Genomic DNA, 21,670 nt, shown 5'->3' on the forward strand with positions numbered 1-21,670 from the left:
CATTTTTCTATCTGGCCATTCTCTCCTTTAATGGTAAATAACTATTTAAAATCTACAGGTTTTCTATGGCGCTATACATACCAGCGTAAAGTGCGCCCTCGTCATGTGCTAGGGGTTGGCCGAGGACGCACTGCCCATATGTGCCTCACCTCTAGCATGTGACGAGGGTGTCAAAATGGCGGCGCCCTGTACACATGGGCGTCAGCATTTTGACGTGACAAACGCCTAGTATATGCACGTCCCGGCGTCACTGTGACACTGTGAGTGCACCATTGGCGCACTGTGGCATCACAATGGCACCGCAGAAAGAACCTGATTTTTACAGGTTCTTTTTGCTGTGTGAGGGAGCCATGCAGTTTGTCCGCTACGGCTCCCTCACATAGCAAAATTTTGGGCGGTCTGTATCCTGCTTCTGTTAGTATTTAGAGTGGTCTAAACACCCTAAAGGCACCAGATACTGTCTAATTTTGGAAGCAAAGCAAGGTCAGCCCTGGTTAAAACTTGGATAGGAGACTGCCAATGAATATATGAGTTGTAGGCTATATTTCAGAGTAAGGAACTGGTAAAACCACCTCTGAGTATTCCTTGCCTAAGAAAAACATTATGAAATTAATGGTGTCACCATATCATTTTGGATCATTTTGAGTTTGTGAGTACCGAGGAAGTGGACAAGATTCTTCAAAATGTTAGGAAGACAACATGCTGTCTCGATCCCTGTCCTTCATGGCTGGCGGCCCAGGGGGGAACAGCGGTAACCTCTATGTTACGACGTATAATTAATTCATCCTTCAGGGAGGGGCGTTTTCCATCGAGCTTAAAATCAGCAGTAGTAAAACCTCTGCTAAAAAAGCCCTCCCTGGACCCTCTGATTCAGAATAATTATTGGCCTGTTTCGCTGCTGCCTTTTTTAGGGAAGGTGATCGAGAGAGCAGTTGCTTTCCAGCTTCAAGGGATCTTGGAAGAAACAGATTTTCTAGACCCATTTCAAACCGGCTTCCGGGTGGGCTATGGAGTTGAGACTGCCATGGTCGCCTTAGTTGATGATCTGGGCATGGACAGGGGAAGCGTGTCCCTGTTAGTGCTTTTGGACATCTCAGCAGCTTTCGATACCATTGACCATGGTATCCTTCTGGAACGCCTGAGAGAGTTAGGTATTGGGGGCACTGCACTCCAGTGGTTCCGTTCCTACCTCTCGGGTAGATTCCAGATGGTGCAGCTGGGAGACGTTTGCTCCGATAAGAGGGCGTTTACATCTGGTGTCCCTCAAGGAGCTATTCTGTCCCCCTTGCTATTCAACATTTACATGAAACCGCTGGGTGAGATCATCCGGAGACACGGGGCACGGTGTTATCAGTACGCTGATGACACCCAAATATGCTTCTCTGTGTCCCCAACTGATGCAGTAACTAGGGATGGCATCTCTCCTCTAAATGCCTGCTTGGAGTCAGTAATGGGCTGGATGAAGAAAAACAAACTCAGCTTGAATCCAGAGAAAACAGAAGTACTAGTGATAGGCTCGCCCGGTCCGGGTGGTGAAATTTGTCCACCTGTCCTGAATGGGGTCACACTCCCCCTGAAGGACTCAGTTCGCAGTTTGGGGGTGCTTTTGGACTCGTCGCTCCAGCTGACTTCTCAGGTGGATGCGACGGTCAGAAGCACCTGTTACCAGCTTCGGCTGATACACCAGCTGCGACCCTACCTAGGCCGGGGGGACCTTGAAACAGCGGTACATGCCCTGGTAACCTCTCGGTTGGATTTCTGTAATGCGCTCTACATGGGGCAACCCTTGTACCAAACCCGGAAGCTTCAGCTAGTGCAGAATATGGCAGTTAGGTTGGTCACTGGATGTCCCAGGTCTGACCATATAACACCGATTCTGCATGATCTCCATTGGCTGCCTGTTCGCTTCCGGGCACAATACAAGGTGTTGGTTATAACCTATAAAGCCCTAAATGGCTTGGGCCCAGGTTACTTGGAGGACCGCCTCTTCCCATATAATCTGCCCCGCACACTCAGGTTGTCTGGGAAGAATCTGTTGAGGATCCCGATAACGAGATATGTATCAACCTCACAAAGGGCCTTTTCTATCTCGGCCCCTGGGATCTGGAACACCCTTCCTGAGGAACTCTGCTCCGCCACCTCCCTGAATCTCTTTAAAAAGAGACTTAAGACCTTCCTGTTTTGGCAAGCCTTCCCCGATGCTCCTTGATGATATATGACTCCCCCCTATATGTACAGCATTATCGAGCACATTTAGCTGGCCTGGATTTCATGTATGGTTTCAATCTGTATTTTGAAATGTTTTTATTGAAGTTTTATTTATGTATTGCAATTTTTATCCTGTATTTTGTATTTGATATTGCAATTTTTACCTGTATACCGCTATGATCAACACGGAATAGCGGTCTATAAATAAAACTTGTTGTTGTTGTTGTTGTTGTTGTTGTTGTTATTATTATTATTATTATTATTATTATTATTATTATGTCAACTGGCAACCTGAAGGCATGTGCATAATCTGTCCATAATCTGTGATGTTGGCCTTTTCAGAATATTATCCTAAAGGCTGTACCTCTGGGACTCAGTTGTCTTGTTTAATATTGAGTGCTGGAATCAAGCTTTACCCAAATGCCGATAACAAACATTTTTATTTAGCAGGGCTATATACAGTGTCCTGCCAGGGTTCTAAACATAGGTCTTTAGTGGAATTTTGAATTTAATTTAATTTAGTGGGAAGGGTGTCTGAAGCTGTCTAATCTGATTAATCTAATGTACCCCATAAAAAAATGACACAACACTATATTCACTATATTCACCTATTGGTGAATAATACAACAAGGAACTTTATAAATTACTGACAAAATTTCCCACAGATGAACATTCCCAAGGAGTCACAACAAAGTAGCTTTAATCTCCTATTCAAAATGAACAAATCAAGTAACCAGATAAGTCCATTGTCTGAAGCATTGGAACTCTCACTGTCAAGCCATCTAGATATATGGTTCTCTGCCAAAAATACTCCAAGATATGTGAGGATTCTACTGACTTCCTGAGGAAAATACAGTCTATATGCCACCTCCCAGATAACACCCTTCTAGATAGTAGAATTGTTGCATTATTCTACTCCAATATCCTGACTCAAGGATGGACCATGAGCTATCACACCATTTTGACTGGAGCTTTAAGACATATAGCTACTATGTTCTGTCACATTTGCTATTCACTCATAATTACATCACTTTGGAAATAATGTACATTTTCAAATTAAAGGCAGCTAAGGAATCTCACATGGCAGCACAGGATGCAAATATCTTCAGGTTTGTGAAGTCAAAGGCTTTCATAGCCTGCATACATAGTTTTTTGTGGGGTTTTCAGGCTATGAGGCCATGTTCTAGAAGAGTTTATGCCTGACATTTTGCCAGCAGCTGTGGCTGGCATCTTCATAGCCACCTCTGAAGCCTCCCTTCTGAGCATCCTCTGAGCATCCACAGTGGTGGCAAAATGTTGGGAATAAACTGTTCTAGAACACAGCCCCATAGCCTGAAAAACCTACAAAAAACTATCTTCAGGTTTGACTAGAGCAATGCTTCTTCACTAGTTCCTGCACCCAGAGACCTCATTTCTGTCTGAACTGTGCTGTTAACACTTTATCAGGACTCATTTGAATCATTTGAGAAGTTCCACCAGAATTTCAACATGTTTCACACTATCACAAACCTGAGCCTGGTTCTGTCCATGCAACAAGTTCACTTTCTTGGCATCACTATGCAACTACATAATGGATATCACACTGTGTCATAAACCTATTGATAACTACACATATTGACATGCTTCCAGCTTCCACTTAGAACACGAAATCCTTCCTTCCCTTCCCTCCTTTTAATGGTGACAAACATGGCTGTCTCTTTGCAAGCTGATATAACACAGAAGTTTATCACACAGAGGGCGAACTGGTAAAATCCCATGCAGAAACAGGATTTTAAAATGTGGGTGTTGTTTGTCAGATGCGTTGGAGTGAAAGAGAAATAATGCAAAAATAATCTGAATGGAAAGCTCCTTTGTACTTTCGGAATTTAGTGAAAGTAAAAAGGAGCTGGTTTTGATTACTTTGTGTTTGGGTTATTTTTGTATTATTTCTCTTTCACACAAACGTTGTCTGAAAAACATCCCACAAATGTGGGTTGTTTTCATTTTAAACTTAGCTTCGTCCCATGTGATAAACTCCACAGTGTTCCAGTTAGAACAGACCAATTTAATCAATAAGAACTTAGTAAGTCAATGCTTAAAGTCCATTGATTCAACTGGTCTACTCAATTAGGACTAAAATTGGCTTTGGACCCATTATCCATTCTAGAGTATAACTATACAGTCCAGCCCTGAGTATGCTTAGTAGGCTGTCCTCACTATCATAAAGTAATTCTGCCTGAGTTAAATAGATCTTTGTCAGGGTAAGTGTGCAAATGATTACAGCCTAAATATCTATCAGTATTGCGCTATAGTATTACTTATGAGTTCACATCAGCTTTGGGACAAAGATCCTAAGAAGAACAGCAACAGCTTGGAGTCAACAGGCAACATTAATTGTAAAAGGAATTATGTGACAAAACTTTGAGGGGGTTGAATTCCACATAAATGACAAAACAGAGGGACAGAATGGACAGAATCAGCTTGTGAACTACATAAAACAATTATACGAGTTGGATCAGGATAAGTGGGTGTGTGCAATTAGCCATATGATTTGGTACATTTCGTTGAAGAAACCAGTAGAAGAGGAGAGTGATATATAAGAATAACACAAACAATTGTAAAGTAGTAAAGCAGGACCTCTTGTTATGCAGTGCCTCAAATATCCTTAATACTTTCCCACCTTTGCCATTAATATTCTTTATTATTCTCTTCTTTCATCTCACTTTTTCTATAAATTTCCCTGTCTTCTTTCTCAGAGGTTCCTCCTCACAAAGGTAGCTCTTGGGAAAAGGCCATAATTTGAAGGTAAAGTCTATGCTTTGTATCCATAAGGCTTCAGGATCAGTCTCAACATCTGCAGATACAACTGGGAAAGGATGCTTCTGAAGCCTGGAGAATAATTACCAGTCAGTGGCCACAGTCACATGTCACAACAAGCCATCTGGTGTGGTTTTTGAATTCTCAGTATAAGATACTTTCACAATATTCCAGTATAAGGTACATTCACAACACTTTATTCCAGGCCTCTTTCCTGAATATTCAGCTACCATTAAAACAAATACGAACGTTGGTACTTACCCGTGATATGTTCATTTCCAGCAGACAAAGGTCCTAGCATCCTGTATTCTGGGTTTAGCTCCTCCTATTTGCTCCTGTAGGCAGGGACAATAAACAAAAGACCGGCCCCCATATAGGGAGGAGCTAGCCCCCCTGAGCCTCAGTCAATAACAAACCAAGCGACTAGTAAGGTAAATCAAGGAACTGAACTTTAGTAACCTCAGCTAAGGGCTAACTAGAACACCTTAGAAAACTAGTCCAAGGACAAACAAGAACTCAGAAAAACCAATCCAGCAACAAGAAGAACAAGGCAGGTCCACCAACAGGCAGGCAGGGTCGGAGGCCGCAGGCAGCACCCGGGTGGGCAGGATGCTAGGACCCTCGTCTGCTGGAAATGAACGTATCACAGGTAAGTACCAACGTTCATTTTCCCAGCAGACAGGGTCCTAACTTCCTGTATTCTGGGATTTACAAAAGCCCTCTTGAACCGGGAGGGAAGTGCTGCTCGAAGACTGTGGCCCCCGACACAATCTGTTGGAGGACCCTGCCATGCTCTGTGGCAGCCAAAACAGATCATTTTAGAGTTGGAAGCTTCAGCTCCTGCTGGGCCAAGTCCAGCTTCCTTTACAGCCATGCGGCTGTACAACATAAAGGAAGAGTCCTCTGCCTCCTTACACACCATCTCATTATAAGAATTCAAAAGGAATGTGCAGGAGCCCTGGCAACACCACCATGTGTTTCCCAGTCTGCAAAAGGATCCCTCACACCTGTTGGGGTCCTGGGTGACATTGGGGCTAGAGATGGGAAGGAAGGGGGAGACCAAGGGTTTATGCCCCCATCTGCCCTCCTGGCAGAGTCCCAAACCTTATGCTAGGCATAGTGCCTGCAATGGCCATGGCAGAGGCCTCTTAGCAATGCCTGCCCTGAGCGAGGACATTAGATCTGGCAAAGGATCTTTGGTGGCTGGAAAGAGAGGGCCCCTGGTACTCACCCTTCTCCTGTGTCTTCTGGCTGGCTTGACTCTCTGACCTTAGCCCTGTTTCAGGCTGGACAGAGGTGATGCAGAGAAATCCTTTGCCATGGCTTTGGCTAGCTTGTCCTCTGAACTCTGGCTGGGCAGATGCTGAGGAGGGAAGTTTCCATGACTTCTGGCCAGTTTCCTCACTGATCCCTGGCCTTAAATAGGCTGGGAAGAGGTGATGTGGAGAAACAGAGACATGGAGGGGATACCCCTCACCCTCTGTTCCCACGGCTCCCATGTGCTGCAATGATGTTTGCAGAAATCTCCTGTGCTCCCACCATGAAAGGGGGGCAGCTTTGGAGGAGAGGGAGAGTCATGGGCAAAGCCAAGACCTTTCTCCAATCCTGGGAGCCCTTGCCATATTAAGCCCTTCTTCATGCTTCCAAGGCAGCAAGAGAAACGAAGAGAAGAAAAGGACTGGAGTGGCAGTAGTGAAGAAGCTGCAGAGCAACAGCAAACACATCCCAATGGTTCTTCCTCTGAAGCCAGCTCACTCTGTTGAGCTGGCAGACCCTGAGCTAGGGAAGCCTGAGCTAAGGATGACCCTTAGCCAGTGCTCTTGGGGTCCTCTGCCATAGCCACTACCAAGGAAGGGGGGAAAGGCAGGAGAGAGGAGAAGAAGGGAAGGCCAAGAAAACTCTCAAACCACTTTCGGAGAAAGGAAAAACCTTGCTGGCTCGAAGAGACACATCCTGCTAGGAGCGTAGGCAGGAACAAGACTGGGGCTCAGGGGGGCTAGCTCCTCCCTATATGGGGGCCGGTCTTTTGTTTATTGTCCCTGCCTACAGGAGCAAATAGGAGGAGCTAAACCCAGAATACAGGAGGTTAGGACCCTGTCTGCTGGGAAACAGTAAGTATCCAACCCTTTTACTTAAGTGGCTTATAAGGAACTGGCTCAGCAAACAATGTTCCTAGTTTTCTGTCTAATGAACTCACCAGACTAATCTTTCAGTCAAACATGAGGGATATTGTCAAGTTTTGAAAACACTAATGTTATTTTATTCTTATTGAATGCAAAATAGTTAACTTTAAAGCTTGATTACCTGTCTTGAAACTCTGGCAGTTTTTCACTGATCTACCACTGCTGATGTACCCTTATTCCTGCATATCATAACACATCTCACAAAGGAGCTGGTTCCTTTTCTGTTTGGCAAAGAGGATAGGTGATACTTCTTTATATTTCTACTTGAAGAAGCAGCTCTATGAAGTTCAAACACATTTTGATTCATCCACAGGCGCTGGTCTAAAAGCTAGCACCTTATTATCTGTTTTCTTTATGTCTTCCTAGCTAGCTGTGAACACAAAGGCTTTCTGTGTCAAGGTAAGGGGGATGAGGGCTGAGCTCTAGAGTCATGTTTTGCAATGAATCAGTGTAGCCAGAGATGCCCCTAATAACTGACCTATGATTAAGTCAAACCCTTCTGTGCCAGAAAAGCTCAGCTTCAAAATACCTCCATTTTATGATGGGCTGATCACTTTGAGAGAAGCAGTTCTAAACACTGTGAAGGCACAGGGTTGTGTTTCCCTTTCCTTTCTTTGATCTCTTTCCCATTAGTTCCTTGAAAAACAGTTTATTTCCCATTGTGCTTCTACTGCCCTAATTTCTCCGACTTTTAATTCCTTCCCATTGGCTTTAATTAGGATCTCATTAGTAACTTTCACTAGGCTGGTAAGCACTTTATAAGACACTTCAGTCCACACACTCACAGTGAAGGAATGAGGGGGGCAACTGCACAGCAGATTCTCCCTCTCCCCCAACATAGGATTTGGCGTCTTCCACCAGAAGCTAAGGCACAGGAAATAACTTCTCAGAGACAAACTGCAATAATATTCAAAATCCACAAAACAGTGATATCTTTATTGGTCCAGCCAAAATGCACACAATGCATTTTGGCTGGCCCAATAACGATATCACTGTTTTGTGGATTTTGGATGTTATTCTGCTTTGCTACATGGCCAGCATGGCTATCCTTGGATATGTTCTCAAATACAAGAAATGAACAGCTTTTGAAGAGGAAAATGTATTGTGTTGCCATAGGTCAAAGCACATACTACTACTATTACTGATTACATGGGGAAAATCAGGGGTTTTCCTGTGAAAATCACACAATTGTGATTAATATTTTCACATGACATTGTGATTAAAGTGCTATTATCCCGGGAATAAACAGGCAATAAACAGCAACAAGTCATTCATGGGGAAATCCTGTGAATGATTTGTTGCTGTTTATTGCCTGTTTATTCCTGGGATAATGGCTCTTTAATTGCGATGTGTGTGAAAATGTTAATCATGATTGTGTGGTTTTCACAGAAAATCTCTGTTTAAACCCCTGATTTTCCTCCTGTGATAAATGACACCCAACAGGAGAACCAGAGCTTGGGAAAGTTATTGTGGATAGTTTGGTCATGTGAGTTGCAGTGTTACTAATTTAAGTAAATTTTCCAAGCTCTGTGGAAAACATATTCTTGAAACAGCTTCTTTGGAGGCCATAGCCAATTCCTCTTGCAATTGAGTTGAAGAGATCCTCCCTACATTATTTCAGTGGTGCAGAATCCAAACGGTACAGTTAACCACGTCTGGATTGTTGCATACTCTTCTTTTATGAGCTAGCATAATATCAACCTGCAATTAAAGATGGTGCTTTAAGTATGCCCTGCAAGTGACTGTTACATTTATTTGGCTGATACCTTGAATAGCAGTCATGTGTTTCAGCATGATGTGGATATTATGGCAAACCATTCCAGTGTCTTAAAGGATTCCTACCACTAGGTGATCTGATACAAATTATGTATTTATAGATGGTCTAAAAGAATGCTAGACTTTGGACATAAGGAAAAGCCATAACTCTGTGCACACTTCATCCTACTCTGCATAATAACAAGCATATTGTTTAAAAGGATATAGACAAAATATTCAAAATGAGTAAACTATTCATTTAGGCAAAGTGGAGCTTGGGAATGGTACTTTTTTGACTACATCTTCCATAATTCCCTGACTGGCATAGCTACCAGCTATTCTGGCTAGGGAATTCAGGGAACTACAGCTTTAAAAAGTAACATTTCCAAATTTTGAGGCAAAAGATGAAGTCAATTTATTTAGACAGTGTGCATGTGAGGCATCACATATTTAAAAGTAGATGATGAGAGATGAGACACTCTCCCCCGTGTGTGTGCATGAGAATGAGTGTAGAGATGTACACGTGTCTATATTTTGGTCCCAGTCCCATGAAGTTCTGGCACGCTTCACTCCTGATGAAAAATCAATACCCGTCTAATGGATCTTGGTGCACTGCCCCTTGTAAAGAATGTCTGACCTGACAGCAGTCAACAATTACTCTTTAAGCAGGACTAATAATGCTGACTTGTGCTCCGGCACCTTTTCAACTATGATATGGTTGCCTTCCTTATTAATATGATCAGGTGCATTATGAAGACAGAGTCTCCCAGCTTTCTGGTGCTAATAATAGCCCTGGCTCCACTGGACAAGAGAGTCAATAATTGTAAGCTGGAGAGCTTATCTGAGGTGTACTCCCCTGCATACAAATCTCATTTAAAGAACACCCAGTGTCAGTAAACAGTTTTATTACTGACTATTTATATTGGTTTCCCTTTATCCCCACAGATCTGATGGTAAATTACCCACCCGAGTGCTATTCATTCAGTGTCCCTCATAGTTAACAAACCAGTCACAGGCAGTGCTGTGGTGGAACACATGTATTGATTTTCCCCAAATCAAAGAAGAGGGGGGAGAGAGAGAGAATGCATGGGCTTTTCATTACAGTTGAACCCACCAATAGCGATGTGGAGGCTTCTTTTACTGCATTTGAATGAAGGAAACTAAATCTATTGCATGAGTCTTTAGAAGAGAGTCTTTTAGCCCAAGAGTGACCTGAGATTGGAAAGAGTCAGCCATGAAAGCTAGTGAAGGCCACCTAACTGCCAGAGGCAAGCCAACCTGCAGAGGGAGTGGGGGAAAGGCTACCCATCACTACTGTTATTTGAGAGTAGCCACAAAAGATAACATAATGTGTGATTTTCACGGTTCTGCTATTAAGTTGTGCAAAATGACACAGGTATTGGAAGCAATTCAGCATCCTGAGAATGTTGCACTTAAAAACCCAAGTCCTTACTTTGGTGTTCCTGCTTCTTTCGCTCTGAGCACTTCTGGTAGTTTTACTATGAGCAACTTCTGTTGTCAAAAGGATGAGCTAAAGCAACAATCTCAGTCTTGATACTCTGAAGGCACCAGATCCTGTCTGATCTGGGAGGCTAAGCAGGTTCAGGCCTAGTTAGTGCTTGGAAGAGAGACCACCAGATAGTATTGGGTACTGGAAGCTATATTCAGAGGAAGGCTAATCTCCGAGTAAATCTTGCCAAGAGGACCAGACCATTTGACAAACATGCCATAGTTGACGTGAAGGAAAAAGAAAGGCATAAAACAAGGAAAACACCTGTATTATCACTAGCTTGGGAATGGTAAATTCAACACACTGCACTTTGATAATCAAAGTAACTCCAATGGGTTTTGTGCAAATCAGCATGTATGCCAAATGCTAAAATATCTGGGTCTGTTTGGCCTGTGATTGGCTGACTAGAACCTGCTGGGTTATTATGGGTAAGGAATATAAATATGGAACCAATACCTTCCCTTTATGTCACAGTCCCATGGGGTCCTCAAGCTAATGCTGTTTTGAGAGAACCTCAATGTTGTTTTGCTATGTTCATTTATCCTTCTTCTTTTGCCTTTGTACATATTCCCACTGTTTCTCTTCTTGTTCTGCATTTTTATGTTCTCTCTTTCCCTTTGTAAATAAAACTACCTCATTATAAGTTTATGTGTGCTTATTTTATAGGCTCAGTACAGAATCTAGTACATAGTCGTTGGGCTCATTGCTTATTGTTTCCAGCTGGAAATTAAACATAGGGGGTGAGCAGGGTTTTGTTCACCTGTTGCTGCCTAGGGTTGTCCTGTACAACCTGGGATTCTACCAGTCCAGGCTGAGTGCACAGACAAGATTGGTGCAAAGGCTACCTTGTCAGGTTGGTCTTAAACCTCAGGATATATTTTGCCTGCAGCTGTCCTCTACCTCTGGATCTTACAATGTGTGGTGCAATGATGAGAGTGCTGAACCAAGACAAGGCAGACTTCGGTTCAAATACCCAGTCAGGCACAAAACTTGCTGGATGTGCTGCATTTTTTCAGCCTTAACTGTACTTTGAATGTGTTTTTAACCATTTATACATTTTAATTGGATTGTCTGTTTAGCTTTTGCATTATATATTGTTTTAGCTATATTTCATTTTATATACTTTGCAAACGGAGTGCTTAAGTGCACTGATTATTATTATTATTATTAACCTTTATGAAGCACTGTAAATTTACACAGCGCTGTACATACAATCTTTTTAATTAGGCGGTTCTCTGCCCTCGGGCTTACAATCTAAAAAGACATGACACAGAAGGAGAAGGGAGTGGTGGCGGGAAAGGGTAAGAGGTCCAGCAGTTCCTCCCTACCTCCGAGGCCTGGACCAAGGTAGATGGACTGGAGGGAGGGCTTGGCTTCATAATGGATGGTTAATCTTCTTCCAGGGAAAATACATACTCTCAAGTAGGATCATACATATACAATACATAGCAATACAGGAAATGGTTCGATAAACAGGCACCAAAAGAACATCAAATAGTGACAATTATGCAATGCTTGGGAAGGCTTCTCTGAACAGGATGGTTTTCAACTCCGTTTTGAAGCTGGTTAAAGAAGTGATGGCTCTTACTTGTGGGGGAAGAAGGTTCCAGGAGTGAGGGGCAGTGAGTGAAAAGGAGTGAATCCGGGATGGGGCAGAGGAAATCCTGGGCTGAGACAGCAAACCTTGACTACCAGAACGAAGGGCCCTAGTGGGAAGGTGAGGAAAAAGAAGGTCTGATAAGTAAGGAGGGGCCAGCCCATGGAGGGCTTTAAATGTCGACAGCAGGAGCTTATACTGAATGCGGAAAGGGAGGGGGAGCCAGTGAAAGGATGCCAACACAGGAGAGATGTGGTCAGAGCGGTGGGTGGAAGTGATAATGCGTGCAGCTGAATGCTGGACAGAGATTAAAGGACGGAGGTGAGAAAGAGGAAGCCCGGCCAGGAGGATGTTACAGTAATCCAGTCGGGAGATCACTAGGGCATGGACCAGGATCTTGGCAGTAGAGGCGGAGTGATATGGTCGGATTTTGGCAATATTGTACAAAAAGAATCTACAAGCCTTGGCTGTGGTCTGGATCTGAGGGATACATGACAGAGAAGAATGAAAGATAAAACCAAGACTGCGGGCTTGCTGGACTGGTTGAATAGAAATGTTGTCCACAGAGACAGAAAAGGAGTGTTGAAGGGTGGGCTTAGGAGGAAAGACAAGAGGCTCCGTCTTGGACATGTTGAGCTTCAAACGCCGATGGTGCATCCACTGCAAGACAGCTGTGAGGCAAGATGAAACTTGCTGTTTAAGCCTTGGAGAAAGGTCAGGGGTGGAAAGATACAACTGGGTGTCATCGGCATACAGATGGTAGGAAAAACCAAAAGAGCTAATGAGTTTTCCTAAGAACAGTGTGTAGAGAGAAAACAGAAGGGGACCCAGAACAGAGCCCTGGGGAACTCCAACAGATAAGGGAACAGGAGAAGAAGTCTGACCTCCTGCAACTACTGCAAAAGATCTGCCAGACAAGTAAGATCTAAACCAGTCGAGAACAGAGTCTGAGAACCCAAGGTCAGAAAGTATATCCACTAGAAGACAGTGATCAACAGTGTCGAAGGCTGCAGACAAATCGAGAAGGATGAGAATAGAGTAAAGGCCATTAGCCTTGGCCTGTAAAAGGTCATTCGAGATCTTAGTGAGAGCTGTCTCTGTGGAATGCTTTGGGTGGAAACCAGACTGAAAGGGATTGAGAATGGAGTTGGCTTCAAGAAACTCAAGACAGCGCGAATAAACAACCCGTTCCAAAACCTTAGAAAGAAAGGGAAGAAGAGAAATCAGATGATAGCTAGACAAAGAGGAGGGGTCAAGAGAAGGTTTTTTTCAGAATTGGGGAAATGAGAGCATGTTTGAAGTCCGACGGGAAGGAGCCTGTAGAGAGAGAGAGAGATTGAAAATATGGAGAAGCGAGGGCAGAAAAGAGGGAGCTATGGAAATTAGAAGACGAGTAGGAATTGGATCAAGAGAACAGGTTGCAGGTTTGCAGAGTTCAGAAGTGTAGAGAGTTCATCCAAAGAGGCAGGAGGAAACACAGAAAATTTGTTAGGCAAGGGTGATAGAAGATTAAGAGCAGAAGAAGAATCAGGAGGGACTATCTCAGAGCGAATAGTGGTAATCTTAGAGATGAAATAATTAGCAAAGTCATTAGGAGAGAATGATGAAGAGACAGGAGGAGAGGGAGGTTTAAGCAAAGTGTTGAAGGTGGAGAACAAACGCTGCGGGTGCCTCTCATTGGCGGAGATCAATGATTTGTAATAATTCTGTTTTGCCATAGAGAGGGCGCATGAGAAGGAAGAAAGAACAAATTTGAAATGGATAAAATCAGCCCACTCTTTGGACTTTCTCCAAAGACGTTCGGCTGCTCTAGAGCAGGACCAGAGAAACTTAATGATGGGGGTAAGCCAAGGCTGAGGCCTAGTCTTAGAGGAAGAAGTGCGTACAGAGACAGGGGCAAAGCAGCCAAGAGTCGAGGAAAGAGTGGAGTTAAATAAAGACATTGCTGAATCAGTAGAATCCCCGAGATTTAGGGAAGAGAGATGAATCCAGGGTCTGACCAAGATGGTTAGAGTTAAAAGATTGAAGGTTACGAAAATGGCGTTGAACAGTATGACGAGGAGGAGGAGTATAAGTGAGAGCAAAGGAGATTAAGTGATGATCAGATAGTGGAAAGTCAAGTGCCAGGTAGTCAGAAATGGCGCAGTTTGCAGCAAGAACTAGTATAGAAATGTACTTGGTATTGCTATTGTAAACTGTTTTGGATCACATGCTGGCTGAAAGGGGGATATAAATTTAAATAAGCATGGGTGACCTTGGTGCAGTCCCCAACCATCAGTTTATACTGGATTGTTAGCTTTATACTGGATTATACCTTCAAATTACAATATTATATGCACAACCTAACTGTATTTACACATACACAGTGAAGATTTGGTTAAAATGTGATGTTGTTAAAGAAATTTTTAAAAGAATAAAAATTTCAAAAAAGACAGTTTTTTAAATTAGAATTTTGAAATTTGAACTTTGAATTTTAAAAATTATGTGGCCACTCCTTTCTCCTCCCACTGGGCTCAGCCTGTTTTTGCCAAAATGTAGGTGTTTGAGGAGCAGTGGTGTCACCCCCTTTTGGGGTGTCACCTGGTGTGGTCCACAGACACACACCCACACCTCCCTGGTGATGCCACTGAGTCAAAGCAGGTTATTTCTGCAGTGCAGATGTGTCCTCCTTCTTATCCAAGGGGGTGGCTGCCACCTACTGCCAGGGGCACTGGCTTGGCTGAGCTCCATCTTAGGTGGTGTGTGTCCTGTTATGAGACTGTCCTCGTAATTAAAGCAGGGTTAATGTGGGTTATTTCTGCAGGTTAATGCAACTTATTTCTTATCTTCTTACCCACGGGGGTGGCTGCGACTTGCTCTGGGGGGGGGGGGGAAGGGGAGCTCCGTCAAAACTACCTTCTCCGGGGGAGGCATCACGTTGGTCTTTAAACAGAGGTTAGATGGCCATCTGTCAGGGATGCTTTGCTTGAGAGTTCTGTATGGCAGGGGGTTGGACTGGATGGTCATTGAGGTCTCTTCCAACTCTGTGATTCTATATGAGCCTCTTCTCATAGCTAAAGCAGGGTGCAAATGGGTTATCCCTGCAGTGCGGATAGCAAGAGGCCACCACAACCCCTTTTTATAGCAATAGCAGCTTCATTTATATACTGTCCAAGCAGCCTCTGAGCAGTTTACAACTGTAAGCTAATAATAATAATAATAATAATAATAATTTATTTATATGCTGCCTCTCCCGTAGGATTGAGGTGGCTTACAATAACAGATAAAATACAATATTAATAACAATAATAATTTATATTTACCGCCTCTCCCTGCGGGTCGGGGTGGGATTACAACAGGAATAAAAATATAATAATAATACAACATATATTAAAATATATTCCATCAATCCCTTCCCTCCGCCAGCTACACTTATAATAAAACAACAAGAACAATTAAAACCATTAAAACAAATAAAGTAACCGGAGGGCTAAGCCGCTGGGCATTGGTCCAAGCGTGACAGGGAAGCGCAAGGGCCATGCTTGCCCTCCCAGCACAGCCATTCACATACCACTCAGGGCTTTTATTAAGGCTCACTCTCATTTCATAGGACTTTATCACATGAGGGGTTTTAGAGCTCAGATCTGGAGTCACTTCTGGTCTAACCATGAGAATTCATGTTAAAACGTGATGTATTATCACACGTGATTGTTTTCTATGGGGGGCCATTTCGAGGCGGATCCACAGTCAATCCAAAGTGACTCCTCATTTTTGCGAATTCGGTAACAAGCGAATTCACAAAAATTGTTTTCAAGCTCACTTCGATTTCAATCCGAATTGGTCTGGTGTGGAATGCAATTTTGTTTCCATCCTGGTACACTCCCCAAACCTCCAAGGTAGCAAATTTCCTATGATGTGGTGCTGCAATTTTGTTCCATTTGCTTCTGGTGCTCCTTCAAGAACGGAGGGCACGTGTGGCTGTAGCTGACAATGGAGGGGGTGATTGGAGGCTGAGGGAGAGATGGGAGCAATGGAGGGGGTGACCTAGGGCTGGAGGGAGAGGTGACAGGAACAATTCACGTGAAGGTTGCATTCACGTGAAATAGAAACCAGGAAGTGGCTCCCTTCTTCACCCTGGAAGCGTAAAAGGTCTTGATGCATTCAGAGCCCCACTAATCATGTGCAAGGGTGCCAGTTCAAATTGTTGAATTGGCATGGTATGTACCAGTGTCATAATTTAATGTGCACTTGCTCCGCTTTGATTCAGGAATGACCACAATTTTGTTCTTCATGTGTGATAATTCATCATGTGAATTGTCTTGGATTCAAATTGACTCGTCTTCCCCTTCAATTTGGATTGGCTCTGGATTGGAGTTCCAGTCTCATGTGTGATAAGGGCCATAGAATCGAAGAGTTGGAAGAGACCCCAAGGGTCAGCAACCCCATTCTGCCATGCAGGAACTCTCAATCAAAGCATCCCCAGTGACAGATGGCCATTCCAGCCTCTGTTTAAAGACCTCCAAGGAAGGAGACTCCACTACACTCTGAGGGAGTGTGTCCCACTGTCAGTTTTCATAACCTTATTCCCCCCCCCCCCCTTACAAATTCCTAAGACTCCTCTGCTGGGCAAATGGGGTTTTCACAATTGCCCCTCACCCAGCTGGGTTCCCATTTTAGCAGCCTGGGGAAGGATGCAAGGCTGAGTCGGGCTTGAGCCCTTGGCTGAGACTGAACCCCCAACCTTATGGTTTGTGAGTCAGGGGCTACAGGACAGGCATTTGAGCACTGTGCCCCCTGGGATACCCCTTTTCCCTCCCTAGCAGAGGCAGGGGGACCCACAGCACCGCCTTTGCACCCTGAGGACCTGAGCCAGCGAGTGAGGAAGCTGCCCCCCATTTCTCCACCCCCAGAATGTGTCCCTGCCCTCCCTCCGCTGAGGAGAGAGGAGGAGGAGGAGGAGGAGGAGGACCCCCTTTGCCTAGTCTCTTTCCCCTCCAAGGCTCAAGAGAGGGGCCGGGGCTGGGGCTGGGGCTGGGGCTGCGGCATCAGCCGGAGGCGGCGGAGGCGGAGGGCAGCCCCTGAAGGGCTGAAGCGGAGGAGGGAGAGCGAGGGGCAGCCCTGCAGGGGGCTCTGGCTGGGAGGGCCGCCCCAAGGCCTGCTTCGCCGGGGAAGGAAGGGAGCTGCTCTTCCCTGGCAGCCGGGAAGGAGGCAAACTTTCCTGGGCTCTTTTCGCGGAGGCCTGGGTTCTTTTGGGGGCGGAGGGAGGAGGAGGAGGGCTGCCGCTGCCGCCGGCTCCCCTGCAGCCAGGGCCGCCTCCTCCTCCTCCTCCAGGGCCGCCCCGCCTTCTTCTCTCCGGAGGGATCCCCAAAGGTCCTCCGTCGTCGGGAGCACGACCAGCGCCAGCTGCTGAGATGCTTCAGCTGTGCCTGGGCTCCTGTCCTCCACTGGGGGACTTTGGTGCTCAGGAGGCCATCTGCTGCCCTTGGGCCAGAGGTTGCTTTCCCCTCCAAGGCATGGCCTCCATGCCCGCCTTCTCTCCAGGACTCAGGAGCAGGGGGCACTGAGAGTCTTTCTTGGAGCTTCCATTGGCTCCTGTTGTCCTCCATGTTGGTGGTCCACTTTTGAGGTCTGCCCCTGGACCAGATCTGTCTTCCCCTCCTTCTAGCCATCTCTCCAGGACCAAGGAGCAGGACCTGAGTCTTTTCCTTACCTTCGCTTGGCTCCTCCATTTCCCCTCCTTCTTCCAGTCGGCCAGCCTTTGCGCTCCTCTTGGGCCAGAAGAGGAGGCTGCCTTTCTTCCAAGAAGACCTGTCCCCCATTGCCCCCTTCTCTCCGGGAGGGATTCCCAAACGCCCTCCCCGTGGAGACAGACTTCGCTTCGCTTGGGTCCCCTCCTCCGTCAGGTCCTCTTTCCCTGGCCCTTCTCTCTCCGGGAGGCCCTCCGCATGCCCTCCGTGGGGCGCCTCAGGACCCCCTTTCCCCCGAAGGGCTGCCTTTTGGGGCGGGAGGAGGCCCTCGGCTGGCCCTGGGGCTCGGCTGGCAAAGGCGGCAGGAAAGGAGCAGCCGCCAGCCTGGCTTCTGCTTCTGCCTCTGCTGGCTCCAGGGACTGCAGTCCCGGCCTTCCCTCTCTCTCTGGGGGCCTCCATCCCCGACAAGGGCAGACCCTCCTCGGAGGAGAGCCCAGAGGAGCCCCTTCCAAATGAGGGCCCCCCTCAGCTTAAAACCCGATCCCCTCCCCAAAGGCCAGCAGAGGAAAGCCGCAGTGGAGCGCCTTGAGGGAGGCGGGGGAAGGGCAGCCCCAGGTAGCCCCAGGAGGCCCCGAGCCAGCCTCCCTCCGAGCCAAGCATGAGGAGTCCTCCCGCCTCCCCGGCTTCTGCCTTGGGCGCCCGGAGGAGGAGGAGGAGGAGGCCGGGCCAGGAAGCCAGCAGCCCCCCCGCTCTGGCAGGAGGAAGAGGAAGAGGAAGAGGAAGAGGAAGAGGAAGAGGAAGAGGAAGAGGAGGAAGGCGCGAGGGCGGCCCGGGGCCCCTCCAGAGGGAGCTGCCCAGCGCAGCCCAGGCCCCCTGCATCCGCGGCTGAAGGGCGGGAAAGAGCCCCCCTCCTCCTCCTGCTGCTGCTGCCAGGCTCAGGAGGACGGCCAGACAGAGCTTGGAGGACTTGGGCTGCAACTCCTCTCCCGCCTTGCCCTCCTTCCTTCCTGGGCTCCCCCAGCAGCATGGACTGAGAAGCCTTTGCTCCCAACTCCGGGGACGGGGCTGTCGCTGGGTGTTTGCTTTGGTGTTTTGTCGGGAGGGGGACATGGAGCCTGGGAGAGTGCCAGGCGTTTGAGGAGGAGACCCGGAGGAGCTGCCCCTGGCTGGCTTCCCCTTCCCCTCCTCCTCCTCCTCCTCCTCCTCCTCCCTGATCGAAATCCTTTTGGAAAAGCCCTCGCCCGATGCAGCCGCCTGCAGCTCGGCTTGCCTTGGCTCGGCTGTCCAAGGGATGCAGCAGCTGGGCACCGTTCCCAGCTGGAGGGGCTCCAGCCGAAGCCTGCCCTTCTTCCTCTGCTAGCCGGCCTTAGAGGAGGCTCCGGGGCCAGGAGTGGCGGGCCCTGCCTTCCCTGGGGCTGGGGGCCCATCTGGGGAAGCCCTCTAGAAGGATGCTGGCCGGATGGAGAGAGCTCTCTACAGGGATCAGCGCCGTCCTTGGTTGCCTCCTCTTCTTCTGGCTCCTCTATTCTCAGCCCACGAAGGAAGGTGAGTCCCTCGCCCAGTCTTCAGCCTCTCTGCCTTGCTGCTCTCGGCTGATCGTGCTCCCGCAGGAAAGGGGCCTCCTGGCCTCCAAGGCAGGAGGAGTGAGCACACGAGAGGGAGGGCTGCATCCACACTGGAGAAATCACTCCGCTCTGGGCCCCACAACACACTCCAACTCCCAGAATTCCATAGCAAAGAGCCAGACAAAGAGTTAAAGCGGTGCCAAACCGGGTTATTTCTCCAGTGTGGATGGTTGAGGGTGAACTCCCTCTCTGCAGCTTCTGTCCATAGCTGAGGGCAAGAGTTGCTTGGAAAAAGACAGTGTAAAGTCTGAGCATTGGACTGTGACTCTGGAGACCAAGATTCAATTCCTGCTTTGGCCACAAAAGGCACTGGGTGACCTTAGGCAAGTCACACTCTCTCAGCCTCAGAGGATGGCAACAGCACCCCCCCCCCCCTTTGAACAAATCTTGCCATAAAATATAGATTCACCTTAGGGTTACCCTAAGTCAGAAAATGACTTAAAGCACAGCCCAACAACAACAAATGGAGCGCCTCTCACCCGGGACGTTTTGCCATAATTGCCATTCCTGTATTTAGGCCGCAAAGGGAGAGAGCAAAGGCAAAGTCGTACAGAAATAATAGATTTCAGAATCCCTTCCTTGTTTGTTTGCTTGCTTGGAGGTCCAAGACTCACTTGGATAAATGCTGGTAAAATTCAGAGACATGTTAGTCTGGAATAGCAGTCTGCAAAGAGATCTTGCAGCACCTTTGAGACTAACAGAGCAAAAGACTTTCCTATATAGACTTGGTCTACTTTGCCTGGAGAAATGCTGTAAAGGCATCAAATAGGTGTGTAATACTTTTTTCTCAGCCAAGAAAATGTGGCATGTGCATAAGGTCCCACAGGCCAAATGGCAAAAATACTTAAAAAGAAACTGCATTTTTGAACAACAAAAGGTAGCCGAAATATTGAGACATGATGGTGGTGATGGGGGAACAAAGAAACCTGAGCCAGCTGAAATATTGACCCATTGACATAATAACATCTGGGCTATCCAGGCACACAGCTTGGATAAAGCTTTGGCAATAGAGTCCCTGCCCTCCCCACCATTAAAGCAGGAGTCAAGTCTAGGCTGTGAAAGATGACTTCTGCCCAAGTTCAAGAAGACAGCGTGGATATATTTGATTAGTGACATTCCAATCCAAAGTTTAGGGGTTCTCCTAAGTAAATAAATAATGAACTGATTTCCCCATTTTATTTCAAACACAGCGAGGAGTAAAAGCAAGAGCCAGGGACTGGTGACATCACTTTCAACCAATCCCAGACCTTCTGTCTCTCCCTGGGTCATTTTCAGGACTTCAATTTCATTTCATTTTTTAATTGCCTACAGGTTTTCTTTTCTTTCTTCAGATAGGGTCATTTGAAAGCTGTAATCCTCTATAGAGGTATGTGAGAATGAGACCTTTGAGAGCAGAGGGGCTTCTAAGCAAAGGCTCAGGATGCAGGAGATTTGAATAACAAGTTTATCTGAGAAGCTTCAGAACTTGATGGGCTCCTAAGCAGGATAGAGGACAACTCTTCTAACTAAATCAAATATATATACTCAGTCATCCAATTTAAACAACCAAAGAGGGACATATTCAAAAGAAGGGGAAAACTTTGATGTCCATCAAAGGATGTGAATCCTAAGTGAAGGCTACAATCCTATACAGCAGCTTTCCCCACTCTGCAGTTGTGTTTGACTACAGCACCCATCACCCAACGTGGAAGTTACTGTCCAACAGATTTAAAAGCACCAGGGGCCCATTTACAACACACAACTGTAGCACTATTTCCCTTGGCAGCATCCTGTGGAATTTTGGGGCTTGTCATTTGGCGAGGCGCTAGAGCTCTCTGGTTTACAGTTCTAAAAGTCCCTCCCTAAACTGCAAATCCCAGGATTTCATTGGATGTTGCCATGGCATTTAAAGTGGCATATAGCACTGTAATTTTGCAGTATGAATGGGCCTCTAGTTAGAGAAGGCTGTTGCACACACTGGCCTAATCTATAATTCAGTGGGATTTACTTCTGAAGACACTTACACTTGCCTGGTGAGTTTGCTTTTGCATCACCCTTATTGTCTTTACCACCTTGTTTATGGTGAGCAGTTCACAGATACTGTGTTGCTCAGAGTGATCATATTTCTATTCTACAGAGGTATACCACTAGGATTCCTCCACAGTCAACTTGTTCCAGTGTACTCAGTGATTTTTGCACTGCAAAGTCATCTGAGGCTTACAGGTTCAAATTTATCAGAGAGTTCCACCCAAGAAAGAAAGAGTTATCTTCTCTGGAGACTTGCCAGAGCCCTGTTGCTAACTTTGAGCAGCAGTGGCATGTGGTAGGATGATAGTCTGTTCCTGTTTCAC

At 46.4% G+C, this 21,670-nt stretch overlaps 1 protein-coding gene across 5 annotated transcripts in view; it reads left to right on the forward strand.

Moving 5' to 3' along the window:
- The first annotated feature begins 18,909 nt into the window (after positions 1 to 18,909).
- Positions 18,910 to 21,670, forward strand: part of LOC149316087 (chemokine-like protein TAFA-5) — a 76,394-nt gene continuing 73,633 nt past the window's right edge. For all 5 annotated transcript variants that reach the window (XM_089514779.1, XM_089514780.1, XM_089514781.1 and 2 more), the window contains exon 1: positions 18,910 to 19,260. In XM_089514779.1, the coding sequence (XP_089370905.1) occupies positions 19,164 to 19,260 (97 nt within the window). In that variant the 5' untranslated portion in view covers positions 18,910 to 19,163. The remainder of the gene's footprint in view (positions 19,261 to 21,670) is intronic.

The sequence above is a fragment of the Sceloporus occidentalis genome, unplaced genomic scaffold (assembly GCF_023333645.1).
Source record: "Sceloporus occidentalis isolate IW3139 unplaced genomic scaffold, rSceOcc1.0.p SCAF_3, whole genome shotgun sequence".
In the NCBI taxonomy this organism is placed as follows: Eukaryota; Metazoa; Chordata; class Lepidosauria; order Squamata; family Phrynosomatidae; genus Sceloporus; species Sceloporus occidentalis.